A 22,894-nucleotide genomic window follows, 5' to 3' on the forward strand; every position below is an offset into this window, starting at 1 on the left:
TAATACCTTTCCTTAATCGATATCTATAACAATGGTCTGCTTTTACGTGGATAATTAAATGGACAATGGTGTGCTTCTCCGTGAATAGTTAGATTGAATTACTTCTTATATTACTATAACATGATATTTGCATAGAAAAGATATAAAAGACACTCGCCATAATTCTTCAATAAATAAAATCTTTTCTATATCGATATCTATAACAATGTTGTGTATTTACGTGAATAATTAATAAATGGGACAAATTATTTCTTGCACGACTACCGGTGTAACATTGGTATTTGTATAGAGAAACGGAGACAAAAAAAAAAAGAAAAAAAGATATAGGTACGGATGAAAATATACTGATTGATTGACTGATAGTTTATTGTTGCAGGTAAACAGCAAGGGAGAAGGGAGGAACATGCCACCCAACCCCCAGGCAGGACATTATACAACTATTAATACATGTGAAGGGAGCACCATGAAATTAAAAAGATACAATGGTAGGAAGGAAAGCACAACAAGGGAAGGGGCAGTACCTCCCCCTGGACAATATACTACTAAAAGTTTGAGAAATGTACCAAAACTGTCTTAAGGGGTGGAGAAAGGCGAAATTTTCAGTTGATTCTCTGTGTAAAGGGTAAAAATAGGTAAATTCCTGCCGCCCCCTGCCCTTTTCATCTTCTTTTTCTTTTGCCCTTTAACGTTTTGTATCACTTCTTAGATCCTCTTCCTCTCACACTTTCCTTTTCAATAGTACGTAACTTTCCTCACTGTGATACGCTATCGCATTAGAATTTTCTGTTATTTTCTGTCAGGTTTTCTGTCCGTGCCGTTGAAAAGTCTGAGCGGCAGCAACAACAACAACAACCCGGGGGACGCCTTGCCGCAGTCTATAAGCAGCCGCCCTTCTCTCATTTAGATGTAAGTAGTTTGGGTTGGTCATATCACGCATAAAACTCACAACAGCTGTAGCAACCAAAATAACAGTGGTAACCCAGAAACTGCTGAAGCCAGGGGCCATATTGTCAACCATCTCGTCGCCCAAGTTCACGTATTTAACAAGACCTTAGTAGGATTTCTGGGTATTTACATGAGTATTCTTATGATCCTGGCAGTAGTTTGACCCTGTTTCTGTACCATGAAGCTCAAACATTTCTCTGCATGTTTATGTTGCTTTCTTCTAGCTCCCTCTCGACCAGCTTGAATCCCCTGCTTTTGGTCACAGAGGTAGCAGAGATAGGCCCCCACAGTCCTTGCACATGAAGATTGTGGTGTCTTGAGTGTAGTTTTCCATTTCATCACACACACACACACACACACACACACACATACATAATAATTATTGTGGTTATTTTATAATTTTGCAAATTCAAACTAGATTATCGTTGATTTTGCAAAATACCAATTTTCGTGGACTTTGCAATGTAACCAGTTATTTTTTGCAAAATATTTCTTCATGATATTTTGCAAAGGAACCAGACTTTTTACAAAATACCCATTTGTTGTGTTTTCTTTGCAAAGTAACCAGACATTTTTTTTGCAAGATATCCATAATATATACATATAAGATTAATAAACAGCATGAGAATGCTGTATTAAAATAATGTAAGTATACCACTGTATAGTTTAATCATTTCAGTGGATAATGTTTGTAGTACTGTGTAGTTTCCATTTTTTAACCTCCCCCCCCCCAAAAAAAAAAAAAATGTCTAATTCATTTTCTTCAGAGTGGTGTGATAGCAGAAGCATGATGTCCAGATCTCTGCGGGCAGAGACTCGCTCCCGAGGGAAGGAGGACACCAAGCGGTCCATGCAAGCGCTGGACAAGGTGCGGCGCTGGTGAGTGCTTTGCTGCTTCATGGGTGGGAACAAATTTTAGCTTATAGATCAAAGTTGATTACATCTATGTCTGGCTCACTCTATCAGGAAAAATGAGCTTATGAAATATATTTATAACATTTTGGAAAAGAGTAATTTTTAAGATACCATATTTGACGGCTTATGAGACGCACTTTTTTTTCCAAAAAAATGTCCCTGAAAGACACCCTGCATCTTATAAAGTCTAGGTTCAGCTTTGGGTCACTGGCTAGTGAAGTTTTAGTGCAGCAATAGCACTTAAATTAAACTGCAAACCTCTCCACAAACATAAACAAAGTGGCGATCGCTTTAACAGCAACTCTTTTCTGAAGTAACAGTGTATAACAGTAGTACTTACCACTACTTCATATAAAATGACACCAGTCAGGAAGAAAATTAAGTGACTTAATGATTGTATATAAAACAAACTAGTGGACGGTTGTACACCAAAGCTGACAATACGTGCAAGACAGTGAAGACACACTACGTTTCCTTATTAGACAGGGATCTTTGAGCTAAGACAGACCTTCATAAAACTTTAACTGTGTTTGATTGATAAACATAAACAATATATGGATAATATTGACGAGATATTGAGAAGATAGGTTATTATTTGATATGTACAAGTGCCTGTTTCTCCATTTTGCACTTATATGTTAACATTCTTACTTTACATACGTATTCAACAAACATTGAAGTATATTCAACTTTGAAATTTCACACTTACTTATGTTTTAATTTTTTTAAATGTACTAGAATGTTACAACAACTAGACTTATGATGTTGAATAGCAATTAAAGAAATATGATGCACAAACTTAAAACCCATTACCCCTCTAAATGTCGCTGTCTCCACCATGTTTGTTTGTATCTCAAACCAGTACCCTCGAGTCTATAAGAAGGACCAATTCTGGTAGGTCCCAGCAAATATGAAGGGTTTTAAATTTAAAGTATTGGGATTTGATAAGGATCTGAAAACAGTGAAACTTTAATAATGACTTAATTATGGGGATTGCTACGAATGTCGGGCGAAAAATCTTCACCTGACACTCGTGTTTCAAACCCGTTTATTATATTTTTTTTTCAAATGCCTGCCAAAAATGGGGGGGTGTCTTATAAGCCCATGTGTCTAATAAGCCGTCAAATACGGTATGTCCAGTTCTTCAAAGAAACCAACCCCAACTTAATATAAGTAGATAGTAACCTAGCTTGCACTGCTGAGTGAATATTCAGTTTGGGGCAGATCTAGAGATGGCTTCATTTTCATAATTATTGCCTTGCAACACTTCCCAGGAATGACTAATAGTGGCCACTGCATGTTGGTTATTGATCAGAAAGAAGAACTAGTTTGAATCAGTTGCTGTAGATTGTTATCAGCTACTTTCAGAAAGTTGTGAGCTTATGAATTTAGTGTTGTCTGCCTTGCCTCATATACACTTAACTACTGCAAGGAGTAAGGCCTAATTTACGGCTGAGATGAGGCTCAGGAGGGTGTTTATGTTATTGATGTATAATTTATTTTATTTTGCTTGTAAAACTATATCCAAAGATGATTTGACAAAACACTACACAATCTCCATATAGTTGAAAAATGTGAATTCTTTTTTTGCTGGGGCAAATGTAGATTGGCCATTCTGTCATATAATCCAGACTTGTGAGGGTCTAAATAGGTTTCAGAGTCCAGATAATAATTCACATGTATTTATTACAGTGTCGGAGGATCACTTATTAAGTCTTCGTTACCTAGATTTTTTTATTTAGAATACAGTACTGTCTCCAGGATTGCGAGTTTCAATTCAATTCAATTCAATAGATTTTTATTGAAAACTGAAATTGTGATATGACCCGAAAGGAAAAAGAAAAGGCTGCTAAAACCGGGTTTTTTCACACCTTGTTGTGGTCCTTGACTCCCATTCTCGCTCTTACCCACCCCCTGGGGCTTTCCATTGGCCGCGGGAAGTATGGTGAGTGGGATCTGGTCAGCCAGGCACATGTGTGCGAGCAGCCCTGACCGCGCGATGGGCTTGAGCAGCTGAGGGGCAGCTGATGATGGCGATGGTGATGATGAGTGTTGGCGGCTTGGCCCCAGCATCGGGGCCACCCAAACGGCATTTTCACTGGAGCCCACGTGTGTGTGGCTGTGCCCATTGTGGGTCCAGGCTCCTCAATTTGCCAATTTTCACTTTCCACATGTTGCGCGGGACCCCTTTCCTTTCTTCCATCTCTTTTTAAAAAAGAAGAGATGGAAGAAAAGAAAGGGGTCCCACGTAACATGTGGAAAACAAGAATCGGCAAACTGAGAAGCCCAAACCCACAACAAACACAGCCACACACACACACACACACACACACACGGGCCCCGACAAAAACACCATTCAGGCGACACCGATGCAAAGGCCATGCCGCCTACACTCATCACCACCATCACCATCATCAGCCGTCCATCAGCTGCTCAGGCCCAGCGCGTGGCCGGGGCCGTCTGCACACATGCGCTTGGCCACCCAGATGGGTGGCCAAGCGCAAGATGTCGATGTTCAAAGTTTGCGATTTCAATGTTTGCAACCCGCGACGTCGACATAATTATCGCAAACTTGGAGACAGTACTGTACTTGCTTATATTATATAAAGTATTCTATAAATATTATTAAAACAACTAAATGTGTTCTTTTCACTTTTCAGGGAGAAGAAATGGATCACAATACATGATACAACAATGAAGATATACAAATGGGTTCCTGTGATACAAGATGTGAGTTTCTTGCAATAAAGATATTTTTCATGAATGACCTATGCCTAACAGACTCATACATTATGTGTGTATTTACCTATTTGTAGTCTACCGGGCCTGAGCTAAGCTCTAATAGTCCCATCTCCATATCTACATTCATCTAGCCTTTCCTTCATTTGGTGGACACTGCTCACCTCCACCACTTCTTCCTGCAAGCTGTTCCATGTTTAATACTTCTATATGGAAAACTATACTTTTTCAAGTCACTCAAACAGGTTCCTTTATTAAGTTTCTTTCCATGTGCTCTCAGCCCCTGTGTTCTCGCAGTTGAGAAGAGATCATCTCTATCCACCGCATCAAACTTATGTAGCATGACCAGATCTCCTCTCTCCCTTCTTTGTTCCAGTGTCATCAAGTCCATCTCCCTCAATCTGTCTTCATATGTCATATTCAAGAGTTCTGGGACCATTTTAGTTGTAATTCTCTGTATCCTTTCCAACTTTCTGATATCCTCCTTTTTGTGAGACGACCATACAACTGCAGCATATTCTACTTTTGGTCTTATCAGTGTTATTATTTTTTCCATCATTTCTTTGTCCATATAGTGGAATGATACCCTTATATTTTGCATCATCCTGTAGGTTTCTCCAAATAACTTGTTTATGTTCTTTTCTGGGGATAGTGTGTCTTGCATCGTTACTCCCAAATCTTTTTCTTCATTACCACCTTTAAGTTTTCTTCTCTCATCCTATATGTTTTCCTCAGTCTTTTTTTACTTTTCCCCATTTCCATAACATGGCATTTGTTTGCATTAAATTCCATCTCCCATAACTGGCTCCATCTATACACTCTATCCAGGTCTTTTTGCAGTTCTTCACAGTCTTCTTCCATCTTCACGTTCCTTCTTAACTTTGCATCATCTGCAAAAAGGCTCATGTAACTTTTTATACCCATCGGCATATCATTTATATATATTATGAACATTAGTGTGCCAGAACTGAGCCTTGGGGAACTCCACTCTTTACTCTACTCCAATTTGATTTCTTTTCTCTAATCACTGTCCTCATTTCTCTTCCTGTTAAGTAATCCTTCATCCACTTTATAACCTTTCCGTCCATTCCTCCCAATTTCTGTAGTTTCCAGATTAACCTTTTGTGTGAAACCTTGTCAAAAGCTTTTTTCAAATCGAGACATACACAATCAACCCATCCTTCTCTCTCTTGCACCACGTCTATTGCTCTTGAGTAGAAACATATTAAGTTGGTGACACAGGATTTCCCTTTTCTAAATCCAAATGGTCCTTCATTTATCATGTTTTCCTTTTCTAAATGTTCGACCCATTGTTTTTATTAAACTTTTACAAACCTTGCACATTACACTTGTCAAAGAGACTAGTCTGTAATTTAGTGGTTAAGTTTTATCTCCACTTTTAATTATAAATTGGTACAATGTTTGCTCTTTTCCACTTGAAGGGCTCTTTTCCTGTATTTATAGAGCATGTTATTATGTCATAAAGTGGTTCCAGTAATTCATTTCTATACTCTTTTCGCACTTGACCAGAGATTTCATCCGGTCCCATAGCTTTCCTTCCATCTTTTCATCAGCTGCATCAGTTCCCCTTTCTCGACCTTTACATAATTTAGTTTCCCTTCATTACAATTTTCAAGACCCCTGTCAAAATCAGCCTCTTTCGTAAACATTCTATGAAACTTTTTATTTAATATTTCTGCAATTTCTTCATCCTTTTCGTAAAAAAAAAAAAATCTTTTAGCCTTTCCACTCCTTCATTTCTTTTTAACTTCCCATTTTCGGATTTATAAAACGTTTTTGGTTCTTCCTAACAACTAAAAACTATTCTTCTTTCAAATTTACCTTCCTCTTTTCTCCTTATTTTCACATATATTTCTTTCTTTTTTATATTTGTCTTTGTTATTCATATTTGGTCTTTTCTTTAAATTCCTCCGTGCCTTTTTGCGGTTTCACACCTCCATCCAAACCATGGTTTCTCTCCTTTAGTTTTTATTGTGTAATATGGAACATATATCTCTATTCCTCTGTTGTAAATATTCATAAAAAAAGTCATATTTCTCTTGAATATTAGTGCTCCTCTTCATATCACTCCAGTCAACCCCAGCGAAGAAAGTCTGAGTCCAACCTAATCTGCCTTTGCGTAGTTTTTCCTTTTTTCCTTATGTGCCTCATCTCGATATTCATATCCTTCCATAGTTTTCATCTCTAATAATTCATGGTCACTCTTTCCTAAGGGGCACTCATGACTGACTCCTTCCTCTAACTCAACATTTTTTGTGAAAATTAGGTCAAGTCTTGATGGTTTGTCATCCCCTCTCAGCCTTGTTTCTCCTTTAACCCTTTCAATAGTTTCATCAGACCTCATTTGGAGTATGCCATGCAGTTTTGGTCTCCCCACCATGCAAAAGATATTGCTAATTTAGAAGGTGTTCAGTGTAGAGCAACCAAGATGATTCCTTCAATATGAAACAAACCCTACGAGGAAAGGCTGTCACATCTAAACCTGTTTTCTCTTGAAAAATGCTGCCTAAGAGGAAAACTGAACGAGTGCTTTAAAATACTTAACGGTTTCACCAACATGGATCTGACCAAGCTGTTTGTGATGGATGATAAAAAGTTGTTTGCAGTTCTAGTTGAGAACATTAGTCGTTAGTTTAGTGGGTCTCCCTCAGTTTTCCCTTTATTTATAAGGACTGTATTTTCTCGTGTCCAGTCATTATGTACCTTTCTTTCCTTCATTTAGAGAGCTCATGCTATCATATACATGGTCCAGTCATTGTTCTGCACATTTTCATTATCCATCTTTCTACTATCTCCAGTCCCATGGACTTTTTTACATCAGCTTCTTGCAGTCATCACCTTTTGTTTTCAAGTTTTATATCTTCTATATATTCATATTCCAGTCCAAATTCTTCATAGGTTGCCTCTTCAGCAAGTACTGTCTGAAAACCTTTATTCATTATTTCACTCATTGTTTGTTGCCTCATATTTTCAAGAAACTTTCAGTCTTTCAGTACCGTCCTTTACTTCAGTCTTATTTATAGTTGGGATACTAAGTTTACGCAAGTGTTTTAGGATATTGTAATTTCTTGTAAGCACTCAAAAAAATTAAAGTATTTAAACTAATTTAGTAATAGCCAATTTTTCTCATATACTTTCACCAGCAGGAAAGGAAGAAGAAGAGTGGTGGAGGTGCCAACAAGGAGAACAGGATTTCTAGCAGAGACAGCAGCATGTCTGCCTTTCAGATGGGTGGAGACGATTCCAACACTGGTGAGTTGTAACACTGACCTTAAAGAGTCAAAAATGTTTACAATATATATATATATATATATATATATATATATATATATATATATATATATATATATATATATATATATATATATATATATATATATCACACACACACACACACACACACACACACACACACACAGAATAGAAGAAAAAAAAATGTCTAGCTTTGCAGTGTTACAACATGCCCTTAGTAACACCTGCTCAAAGTTGTGTACATTATTTACCTTTAGTTACTGTGTTTACAATTTACTTGAATGTGCTCTCCTCCAGAAACTAAGTCATCCAGTTAATAATACAACAGCAATTATTAGTTTTTTGATAAGAATTATTGTTAATTTTTCTGTTTCAGCGATGTCCATGATGAGTGACTCACAAGACGCCACAGACTTCTCCTCCACCCAGTTCAATATCTCAGAAGATTCAAATTCTGAACCTCCTTTTAAAAAAAAACTAGTTGAGTAATATGTGTCAGGTAGATAAATAAGATATTTTTTAATTTAATTTAAAGAAAGTGGCAAGCTAAATGCTAAAACCTTGAAATACTGTAATATTTTCATGAAAAGTCAAGATCACATTAGTTGGTTTTAATATATAAATGTCTCATGTACTATTACCTTTATTTTTATTCTTCCCATCAGCTTGTAAAACATTTTGGCACAAAATTTCATAAGAGTACAAGTTTATATTTATGGGTCAGGATATACTTTACCAATTGTTTGGCCTATCTTTCATCACGTGCTCAGACCCTTCAGAGTTGACATTGTGACATCATGCTAGTCTCAGCGTACCTTTACAGTGAATGGAAGAATAATCACAGTATTTCAGGACAAAGGAACTCCTTGAAACCAAAATATGTGTTTCAGTTTCTCCTTGCTTAACCTGGTAGCAGTGACAGGCCAAATTTGTGGCTTTACCGTGTACCAGCGACAGGCCAAATTTTTGCCATGATATAAACCCCTCAAAATTGATGATGCATTAACTGGTTTGTGTGAGTGATGATTTTTCTCATTTTTCTCGCTTAGAGGGGCCTTTAATTAAGAAACACGATCCCCGCAGCTACCAGGTTAACCACAGGAGCAAAATGCTCTCCCTTTTGAGAATATGTCACCATTCTCCTCACTCCCTTGTATTCCCAGATTGTTTGGAAACCTCTCAGAACATGTCATAGGTTTTATCTTCATTTTCTTTTCTTAGTTTCTTTGTGCTTTTAATTTTTTCCAGACCTTGTACTCTACTGTCTGCACATGTGGTGCCCGGAAATTAGCCTACTGTAATTCAGAGGAAAATACGTATTAAGTATTGTAAAGATGAGTCAGTGTGTACCAGTCCTGTATTACCCCTCCCTCCCTCTCCCCTCTCTTCAAGACTATGACTAGACGCTTGTATTTAAGCTGTTTCAGTTGACTTCTTTATTAGTAGTTCAAAGTTATTTCTTGCATGCTCAACAAAGTGAGTATTAATGGAATTGATACCCTTTGCCCCTCTCCCCAGCTTTGTTACCTACTTAATACTCCCCAAGATGTTATAATTCAACATTCCCTTCCCTCTGTAACTCACCCATTCTAACACATTCAGTTTAACTGTTCCCGTCACCTTCCCACAGCCTGTGAGTGACACTCGTTCTCTGGCCTCAGGAAGGTAAGGTTGTGTTACATTCGCTTGCCCTCCCTCCTCTCAAATATTACGTGTATTTGTAATCCCTCCCCTTCTTCTTGATAATCAGTTTATATTCACACATATAGTATATTGTTTATTAATTTGACTTGCTCTCTGTCCTCTGGAAGGTCCGTTTTGATTGTTTCACGGTGCCCACCTCGACCTGTGTCCACATACACACACTCCCTGAGCCCTCATCTTTCCCTGCTTTGTCCTTAATATGTAAATTGTTTGTTTCTTTGCCTAGTTGCAGTCCTTAGGGCCCTCTAGGTTATTCAGTTTACCCCAGGCCTAGGTTAGACCATTGATATTTCGTATTTCTTCCATCATTATTTTGTAATTTACTCATCACTGTAAATTTCCTTAATTATAAATGTTGTTGTCTTTCAATTATCCCTTCCCTTAGTATTAAATTTACGGTAGATTGGCTGGAAAGCACACTGAAAAATTAATAGCCTTACTTCCTCCCATAATAAGTGTTCACGTTACCAAAGAATTCTTCCAGTATCTAACCCAACATGGCTGAGTTAGTTTAGTTACAAAGTCAAGTTAATTCTTCCCTTTCTCCCTGTGTAGCTGTCGAGTCAATTGACAGATCTCAGGGTGTTGGCAGCCTATTATAAAGACTCAGTCATGCAGATTTGTTTTATCCTGTCTAATTTAATTACAGGACTGGTACACATTGACTCATCTTTACAGTACATATTTCATATTTTCTCCTAAATTACAGTAGGCTAATTTCTGGGCACCACACACACAGCTCTCAGAGGTGATCTTATCCCTTATTAAAGATTGAATGTGGCTCACTATTACTCGGCTAATCATCAACAGTTTACCAGGATCTTTTGTGTTTTAACAAAAATCACTGAATACTATTTTCTAAGGAGAAACACAAGGGGATAAGGGTTCTGTTACAAGCCATGATCTGCAGGACCAAAGGTATACTGATGTAAACCTTTTATAATGTCAACTGTGGTAAGAAAATAAAAAGCTAGTTTTCTTCAAGCATTTGTCAGCTATTCATTATTAGAAAGAAAACCATCTTAAAAGAAAACTTTTTCTATTAGCTATTTTTTTATGATTCATGTGATCAAAAGATTGTTAATGGAATCAGTTTTAAACATTTGAAAATTACGAATTTAAATCTGATTGAATAATGAATTAAGTCCATCACCAGTAGCAATTTATTTTGATCAATGAGATAATTTTGTGTTAATAGGTTATTATTTTAGCATCAACACTATCATTTGTTGAGTAACAGAGATGTTGGTTTATAAACAGATGCAGGGGCCCAATATGGCTGAACATGGCCCTGCAAAACTCTCCATTTTCTTGTTTCTTGTTGCATGAAAAATCCCCTTTCACCTCATCACTTCTCTGTATTAGGCAATTCACAATAATAATTACATTAAATTTTTTTGTCTGTGATTAGACAATATTTTTAATAAAAAAAATTACAGTATAAAAATATAGGAAATACACTAAGAAATGTACTTAGTTATAGAGCCTTTCTGATAATCTGGAAGGTGTTTTATGACGATGCAAAAGAAATAAAGGGCACTCCCATGGACCCCTTCACACAACCTGCAGCAGTAAGTTTGAAAGTGCTGAGGAACAGATACAAGCAGGCAATATCAAAAGTGGTAAAAAAGTATGTACACTTAAGAAGTCTCAAGAACTTATGCTAGGTGTAAATTTCCGAGGGCCGCACAACAAACAAGAACCTCATCAAAGTAAGGAAGGATGGAGAGAGGGAGTGGTTTTGACAGTATCTTATAAGCCTTAAGTCTTTCAAATGTATACTTCATAGCAGAATGCCTCAGTCTGTTTACAGAATATGGTTTAGATTGATGAATCTGAAAACTTGCTCCCAAAACATGTAAGTCATCTCCAATATAAAAATCCCTGTTTGCCATCACTATATCACCTGACTCAATTTCACTTAAAAAGCCTGAACGAAGAATCAATTCTTTGTTGGATATTTTCCCACCCCAAGACTGAGATACAAAGATTATCAAGCCATGGCGTGCCGTGCCCGTCACTACCTTAATGGTGCTGCACTCCTTGCCCTCACTCCATGTCTGAGCTCTGGCTGATGGGGTGAGTGGCTCCTCAATGGGAAATTCTAAACAGTCAATCATGATGGTTGATTTATCTTGGTTAGCTGTAGAGGCATTGAATTCGTTTAGTGGCGAATCCTTAGATCGCCAGCTAATCAAGAACTTCAATTTGCAAGCCATGTTCTGGATAACATTTTCAACTACAACAGAGGCCAATTTCTTAGTAATACCAAATCTAACTGCTAAATCAGATGTGGAAAGACCCAACCTCAGCTTCATCAGAGTCAGTAAGAGCTGGTCTGGTGGACTGATTTCTTTGAAGTCCCTGAAACATCCACAGACCAGGTTGATGAGCCAGGTGATCACAGCTGGGGATGGAAGTCCAGTGTAGAACCTCTTCCTTATGTCAGGAAGGGAATCCATGGACATCACATTTTGGCAGAATTCCTTGTTCATCAACTTCTCTTTCTCCAACTCCTTTATATTTTTCCTTAACTTCTCATTTTCTACAGTTAATGTACTTGGTGATGGCATGGATTTGTGCTTGCCGTTAATACCTGTAATGCATTAAGAAAAGTTTTAAAAGTTATGAAGTCTGATGAAAGGATCAAATTGAGGAAGTTTCAGGTGTGCCCCCTTCAAAGCAACAGGGCAGCTAGGTGCATTTTTAAGTACCTTTGGCAAGCATGAGGCAATACTGCATTGCACCTGTCATAAATTTTGGGCATGACTAGGCTATGTGGTTGGGGTGGGTCATTATTAATTCAGGTTGAGATAGGTCATTCAGTCAGTACAAGGGTGTGGTAAAGAATTAATTTAAAAATAACTGAAATATCAAACCAAAACAATTCTCTACTTGTATTCCCTCGTTTCAAAAGGCTATACATTCTCACAGGTGTCTGCCCCATTCTAATAGCCACTCTCCATTCACTGTTCATTAGCAGTCAAATCAATCATCTGAATTGACATTTCACTGATTTAAAAGTAAAATTATACCAAATTATTCCAATGATTCATATTGTTCATAATTCTCCAGGGCAAATATCTGCAAAGGTAGGTAGAAGTGCTGCAACTTTTTTGTTCCAGTTGTAGTTGTTTCACAACTTCCAATATATCACACAATGTTCTTTTATAGTAGACAATAAAAATGTCTTCCTTTTTGAGGTTTCAAATTGATCCACAATACAAATGGTGTTTTCATTTCTCTATTCAGTATATCTGTGTTCAGGGCTGGCCAATGCATGCTTTAAACCTTGTGACTCAGTGCTTCATAGGAAATGCTTGGTGAGACTGATCCACTTCAAATACCTGAACATCCTGGACGTGGGAGTGATGCAAGCTGTTGAACCGGTGCTGATGTTTCCTGTGAATGTACTGGCAAGATTTCCTTTGGTGAAAGTACTTGAGCTACAGGAATGACTGGACTCAGTGGATGTGATGACACAGTCTTCCATGGTGAAGATGTGCCAACCTCAGCATCACCTGGAACCTTCTCTACACGAGCCTGACATTTTCTTGACTTATTGTTTCTCTGTAAAGTAACCCCATCCAATAAGATTGAACATTTCATATAGACAGGTCCCAATTAATATGAAAATTTAGTAGATATACAAGCTTAAACTATCTGAATTGGTACATGTAACTATACGATTTTCAATTGTGTTCCAAATAGTATGAGATCAAATAATGTGATACCTAAGAAGCTATATGCTTTTGAGAGGTAGTGTTCAATTGATTAAAAATACAGGATTTTTTTTATGATGTGCTTTATAGGGAAAAAGAACATTGCTGTCTAAAATCTTTGAAATACACTTGCATCACTCATCAAAGCTGAACTAATATTACTGCTCCTACAATTACTAATGATAATAATGAACTAAGGCAGAAACTAAACAGTTGTATCACCTTGTGAGGATGTGGAGGGAAATAGAACACTGTTGGCACTGCTGAGGGATGCAGGCGCACTGTTTGGCCTGTCTTGTCAAAACACTCGGGAGTGAAGTGGTCAGAGCACAGCGATGAATTCTCATCCGGTGTCCAGTTTATCCATTTTGTGTTTTTTAACCATAGGTGACATCTCTTCGTATTTACAGGAAATCTAAAATCAAAAGAATATGCATGTGTTTTACAACAAAATATAACACATACACACTATATTGCCTGTGGAAATGACGAACCTCAGTATGGTGACTCCTACGTATATGACAAGGATATTCTAGGGGAATTTTTTTACTATGCTTTATCATGACTTAAAGGGAGGTTTCTTTAACCCCTTCAACCCCAAATTACATTTAGGGGCACTACTGGCTACTATCTCTCTCTCTCTCACACACACACACACACACACACACACAGTTCAGATTTAGGAAAGGAAGATCATGCCTGACAGACTTGGTGTGTTTCTATTCAAGGGTGATAGATGTTGTGCAGGAGAGAGATGGATGGGCTGACGCTGTCTACCTGGACTTGAAAAAGGCCTTTGACAAGGTGCTGCATAGCAGGTTGATGTGGAAGCTGGAGACAGTGGGTAAATTAGGAGGAGGACTTCTAAAGTGGATGGAGGATTTTCTGAAGAACAGGATGATGATAACAACTATTAGAGACAAAAAATCAAGTTGGAAAAATGTCATGAGTGGAGTTCCGCAAGGCTCTGTGTTGGCCCCAATTATGTTTGCAGTATATGTTAATGATATGATAGAATGAGTGGATAGCTATATGAGTCTGTTTGCTGATGACGCTAAGATAATGAGAAGAGTGGAAAAAAAGGATGACTGCTTGCTGCTCCAGAGAGACCTGGACACAGTGTGGGAATAGAGCAGGAAGTGGAAAATGGAATTTAATACCAGAAAGTGCAGTTTTATTGAATTTGGAAAGAGTGGAGAGTAGAGGGACATTATAAGTTGGGTAAGGATAAGTTAGACAAGACAAGAAAAAAAAGACCTTGGAGTGATGATCACAGAGAACTTGTCTCCAGAAAGACACATGAATAAAATATCAGCTGAGACATACAACCTGCTGAGGAACATCAGAGCAGCGTTCACATACCTTGATGAGGACATGCTAAGGAAATTACTTGTGACCTTGATACGCCCTAGACTAGAATATGCATCAGTGGCTTGGTTACCATCACTTAAGAAACACGTTAGAAAATTGGAGAGGATACAGAGGGCGGCAACAAAAATGGCACCTAGGCTGAGAGACCTGCCTTATGAAGAAAGATTGCTGAGGCTGAACCTCCCTACATTGGAAAGTAAAAGAGAAAGAGGAGATTTAATAGCGGTGTATAGGATGATGAATGGTCTGGAGAAATTGGATAGAGATGACCTTTTGATAAGAGAAGAGAGAAACTGGAGAGGAAATGGAAAACGGTTGAGAAAGGGAAATTGTAGAAGAGACATCAAGAAGAACAGCTTCCCGCAGAGATGTGTGGGGGCCTGGAATGGGCTGGAGAGGGAAGTGATACAGGCTAAGTCAATAAGCGCATTTAAGGCCAAATTAGATGGAAGTCGCTGGAAAGACAGGATAGCACGAGCATAGCTCCATTCCAGTAAATCACAACTAGGTAAATACAACTAGGTGTGTATGGTCAGCTATTGTCCCACTGATCATGTGAAGAATATCCACTCCAGACTGAAGCAATGATTTTCATGGCTTAGGGTTGTCTCCTACTGACCTTACTTTTTTCAATTGCTTAAATTTTCTTGGCCACACTCAGTGGGTTTGCTTGATGTGCGGATATATGGGGTTGTAAAATTCCTGGGAATTTTGAACTGATTATCTTTCTTTGGGAATTTTGGGACTTTTTAGGACTTTTCAGGAACTTTGAAAACTGAGAAAAATTATGTTTGCCTAAGCTGCTTTTAGGCATTTTTTTTGTGTGACTGTGGTTATTGTTGCCTCTTTAGACTTCAGTTTTAGGGGGCTGTTAGTGAATGTCCCTTAGCCTGGTGGTGGCGCAGGAAGGATTGACACTTATTGAGGCACATGCCACCCTCCAGTTAACCTAACCTAACCTAACAAAACCCCAAACAGTTACTATAGGTCTTGAGTCTTGACTCAGAAAATTCATATATTCTTCCTTCATAATGAGATTTTCTATGCAACAAAGTGAAGTCAGTCTTTGTTGATTTATAACATAAGATGCTGGCTATCATGTGTTTGAAGATACCCTAAACTTAATCTAACCTAACTTAACAAAACTCCAAACAGTTACTATAGATCTTGACTCAGAAAATTCATAAATGTGTCCTTACGAATGAGACTTTTTATACAACAAAGTGAGGTCATTCTTTGTTGATTAATACCATAAGGTGCTGGCTATTATGTTTTTTTTTTTTTTTTGTTTTTACGTCGCAGCCTATTATGCCAGTAGGCTTCTTCCCGGTGGGGCCTGATGGTCGCCCCAGCCCGTTCTGGCGCAGGCGAGTGTTTATAGTGACGCCATCTTGTGTTTGAAGATACCCTAAACTTAACTTAACCTAACAAAACCTCAAACAGTTACTATGGGTCTTGACTCAGGAAACTCCTATATGTTTCCTGACTAACGAAACTTTCGATACAACAAGGTGAGGTCATTCTTTGTTGCTTTATACCATCTGGCTATCACATGTTTTAACCTAACCTAACAAAACCCCAAACATTTACTATTCGTCTTGACTCAGAAAATTCATATATGCTTCCTTACCAATAAGACTTTCTATACAGCAAAGTGAGGCCATTCTTTGTTAATTTATACCATAAGGTGCTGGCTATCATGCATTTGAAGATATGCTAAACTTAACCTAACCTAGCCTAACAAAACCCCAAACAGTTACTATAGGTCTTAACTCAGATAATTCATATATGCTTCATTACTAATGAGGCTTTCTTAACAACAAAGTGAGGTCAGTCTTTGTTGATTTATACCATAAGATGCTGGCAATCATGTAATTGAAGATACTCTAAACTTAACCTTACCTAACAAAACCCCAAACAGTTACTATTTGTCTTGACTCAAAAATTTCATATATGCTTCCTTGCTGATGAGACTTTCTATACAATAAAGTAAGGCCATTCTTTGTTAATTTATACCATAAGTTGCTGGTTATCATGTGTTTGAAGATACCCTAAGGCCTAAATTTAACCTAATCTAACCTAACAAAACTCAAAAAAATTACTATAGGTCTTGACTCAGAAAATTCATATATGGTTCCTTACTAATGAATGAGACATTATAATATGGCTGCTCATCCTCTTTTACAAACTGATTAGGATTTTGAGTTTAAACACTTTAATACTGACGACTTGTATAAACATTTTCTGGAGACTGTTGAGACATTGGTGACAGTTTGTGCCGGTCTCTAGCAATCACCATGAACATCCTCCCTGGCCAGCCAAACCTGCAGCATCTCTCAAACACAGAAGGCAGTACTTGTGGAAACAGTATAAATTAATTTGTGCACAGATGCCATCTGATGGGGGAGGCATGAAGCTGAAACTGAGGAGGTGCTCCAGCAGTTTTTATGAATTACCACTGCTTCAGATCTTTTGTTATTAATAAACAGATTGAAAATGAGTGTTCTTTAGTTAAGAGTATGGTACATAATCCCAAAGTTTTTCAAACATATATAAGGAATTAAAAAGTTGGCACAGTGGGTATAAGACCTTTGAAATCACCTGAGGGACATACTGTCAATGAACAAATGGCTATGGGAAATACATTTGCGACAGCTTTTGGCTTAGTTTATACACAAGATACACCTACTAACCCTTTCTGCCATCAATTTTTGAAGGTCAAGTGAGTGACCCTGTTATTACCACAGAATCTGTGGTGTCTGCTATTTCCCAACTTAACTCCCTTTTAGCTGTAGGCCTGGATGATGTTCACCCTTATTTTATGAAAGCATGTATTGATCAGTTATCTTACCCAGTGATGCTCATATTCCAAACATCTTATACCACAGGCAGCTTACCACCTAGATGGGTGAAATCTCTTGTACCAATTTTTAGAAATGGTTCTTGGGCAGACCCACTTAAATATAAATTGGTTTCTTTAAAATCTGTTAACTGCAAATCACTCAACAGAATTATAGTTAAATTGTTACATGATTGTTTACAGGATTGTAACTTATTGTCTCAGGATCAGTATGGATTTCACCCTGGAGGGTCTACTGAGGATCAGCTGTTACTGAAATAATTATAATGATATAACTTTGCCATTGGACATTGGAAAATTTATTGATTTTATTTTGTTTGACTCTTCTGAAGCTTTTGATGTAGTCTGCCATGTTTTGCTTGATAAATCAAGACATTTGGGAATCACTGGCATAATCACTGATATAAAGATTTTCTTCATTATCGGGTTATGAATGTGGTACGTGGTGGCTCATGAAAAAAAATCAACGAAGAGGATAACCAGTGGTGTACCTTAAGGGTCTGTATTTGGTCCCTTACTATTTCTAATATATATTGCCTGAATCAATATTGATAATGTCTCGTCCACTAAGATTTTTGCTATTCATTTGAAGTCATACATTATCATCAAAGCAGGTTCAACAGAGGATATGCTAGCTATGGCAAGTATGTGCCTGAGAGATATCAATACTCTCTTTCAGGTGTCTGTTTCTTGTGGTCTTTTTTCATAACCCATCTAAATGTGTTGCTTAAAGATTTCCTATAGTCTATCGATTTTATCTTGAGCCCTTGGGCATGACTCAGGGATTCCCCACGAGACCACGCTGGTGCCACATCACTCTATTACTCTCCTCAGAGAGGGTCGCTACCTCTCTCTCGCTTTTGCATGGCTGTGCAGGGCATGAGAGTGAGATCTACTTGAGTTATCCATTGTGTGAGTCGGGCCCAAGGGCTCAAGCTAAAATCGATAGACTATAGAAGTAATGATTTTGGGGGGTGGATTGGGGCATAATGTTTCATAAAGTGTTAATGATTTACCTATTCCATTCAAGGAATCTGCTTTTGACTTAGACATTAATGTGAACAACAACCTCAAGTTTCATCAGCATGTATCAGTCACCATTCATAAAGCAGCTTGAATAGCACTCATTACACTTATTAAATCTACTATGAACCATGATGCATCCCACCCTTTTTTCAATACTCATGTGTGCCCTTTATTAGAGTACGGTATGCATCCTCTGTTTGGAATTTAGGTCATATTGGTGATCTTGGCTTGAGTCTGTACAGAGAAGCTTTACCAGGGAAATACATGGGCGAGAGAACTTGGATTATTCCCAGTGATTAAAGGCACTTAATTTGTATTCGATAAAGGGGAGATTACTTTGGCATAATAATATTAATTACTGGGAAATTTTTCATGGTATATACCTCATCTGTTTTTCAAGATGAATTATGTGAGGGAAATTTTCATATGCACCATATAAAAAATAACTGATAAATAGAGATAATGGGAATAAAGGAGAAGATACACAATACAAATAAATAAGGTCTGGTAAACTAAAAGGATAAACAAAAAAAAATTAGCAGGTATGAAAAATTAACAAACTTGATTTCAAACATAGGAAGTTAAAATATGGGTAAGGTGAGTGAATTAGGTGAGCTACTTATGATATGGATCACCTGGTTTAGTCACTGTTAGCTGTGGATGGCTTACCTGTGAAATGTGATGCCCCTGTCTCGTGTGGCTTTCGTGTCCTGGTTAAAACAGCCATGAGCCATACAACCCACCATCATGCCTTTCCCTCTTCAAACAGTTTGAGGGTGCATGTGAGGAAGGGAAGGCAGGGAAGGACGGGAGGAAGGGAATACAAGGAAGAGGAGGGAGGAAAGTAGAAAGGGAAGAAGAGAAATGTGGGGAGATGAATAAGGATGTGTATGTGTGGGTGGGTAGTTGGGTTTAAAGGAAAGAAACACTGGTGCCCAAGCAATGGTAAGCATGCAGGCCTACTTGGACTGGGGTCACAGAAAACTTCCCTATTCTTCGAGGGTTACTTAAACATTGTTCGTTTCTTCTATAATAGATTTGTGCTGATTGCATTTACTGGTAGATACGAAACCTTTTAGTGTGTAAAGAAAACGTGAGCATACTACACTCTTGCGTAATTAGCCAATACTGGTGCAATAATGATAAAAATCTTATGCCGATAGATCAAAAGAAGAGCTTTTAATTGTAAGTGTACTACTTATTGATTACTTCGTTAGAAATGAGGCATGATGTTCACTGAAGTTTAACAGGTCTTGTACATTGCTAATAACAACTGATATTAACTATGTGGCAATAGGATGCCCTGTTTTCGTTCATCTAGAAAGTAAGATGGCCGCTGCCAGGCCGCCTTCAAAACAAACAGGCTGAAGCCGCCCAGACGGCCCGTCGAAGATGAGGGGGTCAGGAAGATCATATGTAGCTATGGATGTGCCTAAAAAGTGACACCCGATACATCTACATGATTAAAATGTGTTGTGGCTTGATAAATACACCCATGTTTGTGCCTAGAACATGCAAACAATGTTAAAATACGCAATGTTTACCTTCCGTGAGCGGCGGTGTCGAGGCGGGCCGCGGTGCTTGAGCCCGCCCGCCCCCGGCTCTGCACGGCGGCAGGCCGTGGGGTCCACCAACACATGCCTCACCACACCGCCGTGGTCCAAGTCCAAGTGTTCGGTAGTCAGAATTATAATTGTAGGTATGCAGTAGTTACACTCCTTTGGACAAGGCATTGACCTGTATCGCTTCGTAGGTCCTCGTCCTCTTGACCCTTCTGCTGGTTATTCACACATTTTGATTCGTAATCGCATTCAGTTATTTATCTTTTCTCTGTAATACACAATTGCACTATAATTTTCATAGCTTATTGCTTGAATTACTTTTTTTCCCTTTTCCATGGATGTATTCAAGAATTTGTTCCCTTTTTTCCCAACACTATGTTAGGAACACTTGTGTTTGCTTGCAATGCCACTCTTGATCCATTTTAGTATGATTTTACAATTATTATGTTCTACTGCCTCTGCCCTGTTCCTGCCATTTACCTCCAGGGTTCCAGGTCTTGCTTGAAACAAGAGCTTGCTCCCCCAGTCTCCTGTGTGCCAGGTTACTCCCTCTGGCTTTTCCTACACTACCAGCTTAATGTCGACTTTCCATTAATTCCCTCCCATTTGTCTCGTTCGTTCCTTCCAACTTTCTTTTTTATAACCACTTCTCTAACTTTCCTTCAGGTGGATTTATTTTCATTCTCCTGCATTATTTTCATTGCCCATCTTTCCTTGCTTCTCTTTTCAATTTCCTTAAGAAATCCCAACTTTCCCTTTATAATTCTTTCCTTAAATAAATCCACCCCATATCATCCTTATAGCCTCTACTACTGTGCTGCTAGGGGCTCCTAATCCTCTGTCTACTCTGTTCTGTACCTTTCCACCTGTGCAATGTCCTCTTACCTGTAGTGTGTTATTTGTGATCAAGAGGCAGCATGGTACAGCTACTCCTTTCCAGAGACTTTGACTTATGTTAAATTTATTAAATACTCTGTTGCCTCCATGTATTGTCATACTTGACATCCACCTTGCCTTCCCTTCAGTATCCTTTCAGTTTCTCACCCCCTATCTCTTCCTTTTTAACCTCCATTTCTTAGAATAGTCCTACATATTTTTTCTACTACTTCCAACACATTATTTCCTAGTACCCATTGATTTCTACCTTAACCACAAAACTCCATGACCTTACATTTCTTCTCACTAAATTTGAGAGCCCACTCCCTCCCATATGTGTAGGCTATTTGCAGTTTCTCCATTTCCTCCTTCCTTTCTGCCATCTACACTACATCATCAGCATAAGCCATGCAACCTAACCTCTCTCCTATCTTTACTTCTTTTCTGGATTTTTTAAGTCTCACTATAAGCTCCTCTAGGCATATGTTGAATAGTCTCGGGGAGATCATACAGCCTTGCCTCACTCCTACATTAAATTCCAACCACCCAGCAGTGACGTCTCCTATTGTGAATTGCACCTCTTTTACATCACATAATATTATACTGTATTACTTTTATCAGCTTTACATCAACACCTACATATCTTAGTAGTCTTATTAGCTTTTCTCTCTTTACTGTATCATATGCCTTCTCAAGATCTATGAATAAGTATAGCTCCCTCCTCTATTTACTATTCCTTTCAATAATCTCTTTCAGTTTAACTATATTTTCCAAACATGATTCCTCCCCAAGGTAAAACGTATACGAAAATGCATTATAATCATAATTCTTTCATGTGCTAATTTACTACGAATATTGGTTTGGAGTGGTGCTCCCTAAGGTTAACCCCATTTTTTAACACTTTCAGCACTAGCTCTTCTTTCCCCATTTTTAATCCTACTTTCTCCATTTCCCTTCCACCACTAAAAATCACCGTTTTCTCTATTCCTCTGTCCCCTGCATCTATCTGTATTACCTTACTCCAATACCCTTCTATTAATGACCTTATTTCTTCCTTTCCAGTTTCCCTGTATACCTTCTATTTCCGGCATTACTCTCTGATCTGCCTCTTTCCCTCCTGGGTTCCTCTTCAGTTTCTTCCATTTTCTTTCGCTCTCCTCAGAGTAGACTATTTAGTGTCTTTACCTAAAGTTCCTCCCACTTTGCCATCTTCTTAGTAATTAGAGCTTGCATTGCCTTCTGATTTTTCCTAGATCTGTTATATGCTCACTCCCATTCTTGTCTGTTCTGCTCCCCATCTTTTAGTGTCAATTTCCATAACTTTGTTTGCCTTTTGATTTTTTTTCTCCATTGCTAGCTCTACCTCTTCATCCAACCAGCCTTTAAGTCATCTTTTTCTTGCCTTGTATCTCTTTATACCTATGGTATCCTTTACCTCCTCAGCTAAAGCCAAACCCTTAGTTAACCCAGATCATTGTCAGATGGCATTGTCAAATTCATTTCATATGGTTCATTCAATGGGGTTTTAAATGTCCCTCTGGGCCGAAGTTTATTTAATATCTATTAGTGGTGTTTCATTTTCTGTTGGCCTGTGGCACATAACTCAGACTATTGTCTAGCTGTCAAGTGCTATTTTTCTATTCCTGTTGTATTTTTTTACCTGAATGTTTGTGAAAATGATGTGGTAACCAAGGTAAGGTAAAGAAACCCAGACCTAAGTGTAACTTGATATATTTTACCTCGCAATATTGTCTCACAATTACATTTGTTGCCACATGACTGTTAATAAATACTAATATGATGCTTAAAAAAACTAGTGTCTGCTTCTAATTCAGCATCAATAGGTTACTAATTTAGCAATGATGGGTTGCTATCCCTGGTTAGAATATTCTAGACATGCA

The 22,894-nt window shown here is 38.1% G+C and overlaps 2 protein-coding genes across 5 annotated transcripts; one reads left to right on the plus strand and one right to left on the minus strand.

The window, feature by feature from the left end:
• The first annotated feature begins 756 nt into the window (after positions 1-756).
• LOC126995570 (B-cell CLL/lymphoma 7 protein family member A-like) lies at positions 757-10,560 on the plus strand. Of its 3 annotated transcripts, none has more exons than XM_050855225.1 (5): positions 757-906; positions 1,713-1,824; positions 4,521-4,590; positions 7,764-7,872; positions 8,249-10,560. In XM_050855225.1, the coding sequence occupies exons 2-5, from the start codon at positions 1,733-1,735 to the stop codon at positions 8,359-8,361; spliced, it is 384 nt and encodes a 127-aa protein (XP_050711182.1). In that variant the 5' UTR covers positions 757-906; positions 1,713-1,732; the 3' UTR covers positions 8,362-10,560. The 3 variants fall into 3 exon arrangements, with proteins under 3 accessions (XP_050711182.1, XP_050711184.1, XP_050711183.1); XM_050855227.1 differs by having other exon boundaries at positions 7,767-7,872; XM_050855226.1 differs by lacking the exon at positions 757-906 and adding an exon at positions 946-1,067.
• Positions 10,561-10,745: 185 nt separating this feature from the next.
• LOC126995569 (uncharacterized) lies at positions 10,746-20,321 on the minus strand. 2 transcript variants are annotated; one of them, XM_050855223.1, is made up of 4 exons: positions 20,100-20,321; positions 13,521-13,713; positions 12,924-13,146; positions 10,746-12,172 (listed from the first exon to the last, which is right to left on the minus strand). In XM_050855223.1, exons 1-4 carry the CDS (start codon positions 20,192-20,194, stop codon positions 11,235-11,237), a joined length of 1,449 nt encoding a protein of 482 aa, XP_050711180.1. In that variant the 5' UTR covers positions 20,195-20,321; the 3' UTR covers positions 10,746-11,234. The 2 variants fall into 2 exon arrangements, with proteins under 2 accessions (XP_050711180.1, XP_050711181.1); XM_050855224.1 differs by lacking the exon at positions 20,100-20,321 and adding an exon at positions 19,225-20,035.
• Positions 20,322-22,894: the final 2,573 nt, after the last annotated feature.

This window comes from Eriocheir sinensis, chromosome 8 (assembly GCF_024679095.1).
Source record: "Eriocheir sinensis breed Jianghai 21 chromosome 8, ASM2467909v1, whole genome shotgun sequence".
Classification (NCBI taxonomy): Eukaryota; Metazoa; Arthropoda; class Malacostraca; order Decapoda; family Varunidae; genus Eriocheir; species Eriocheir sinensis.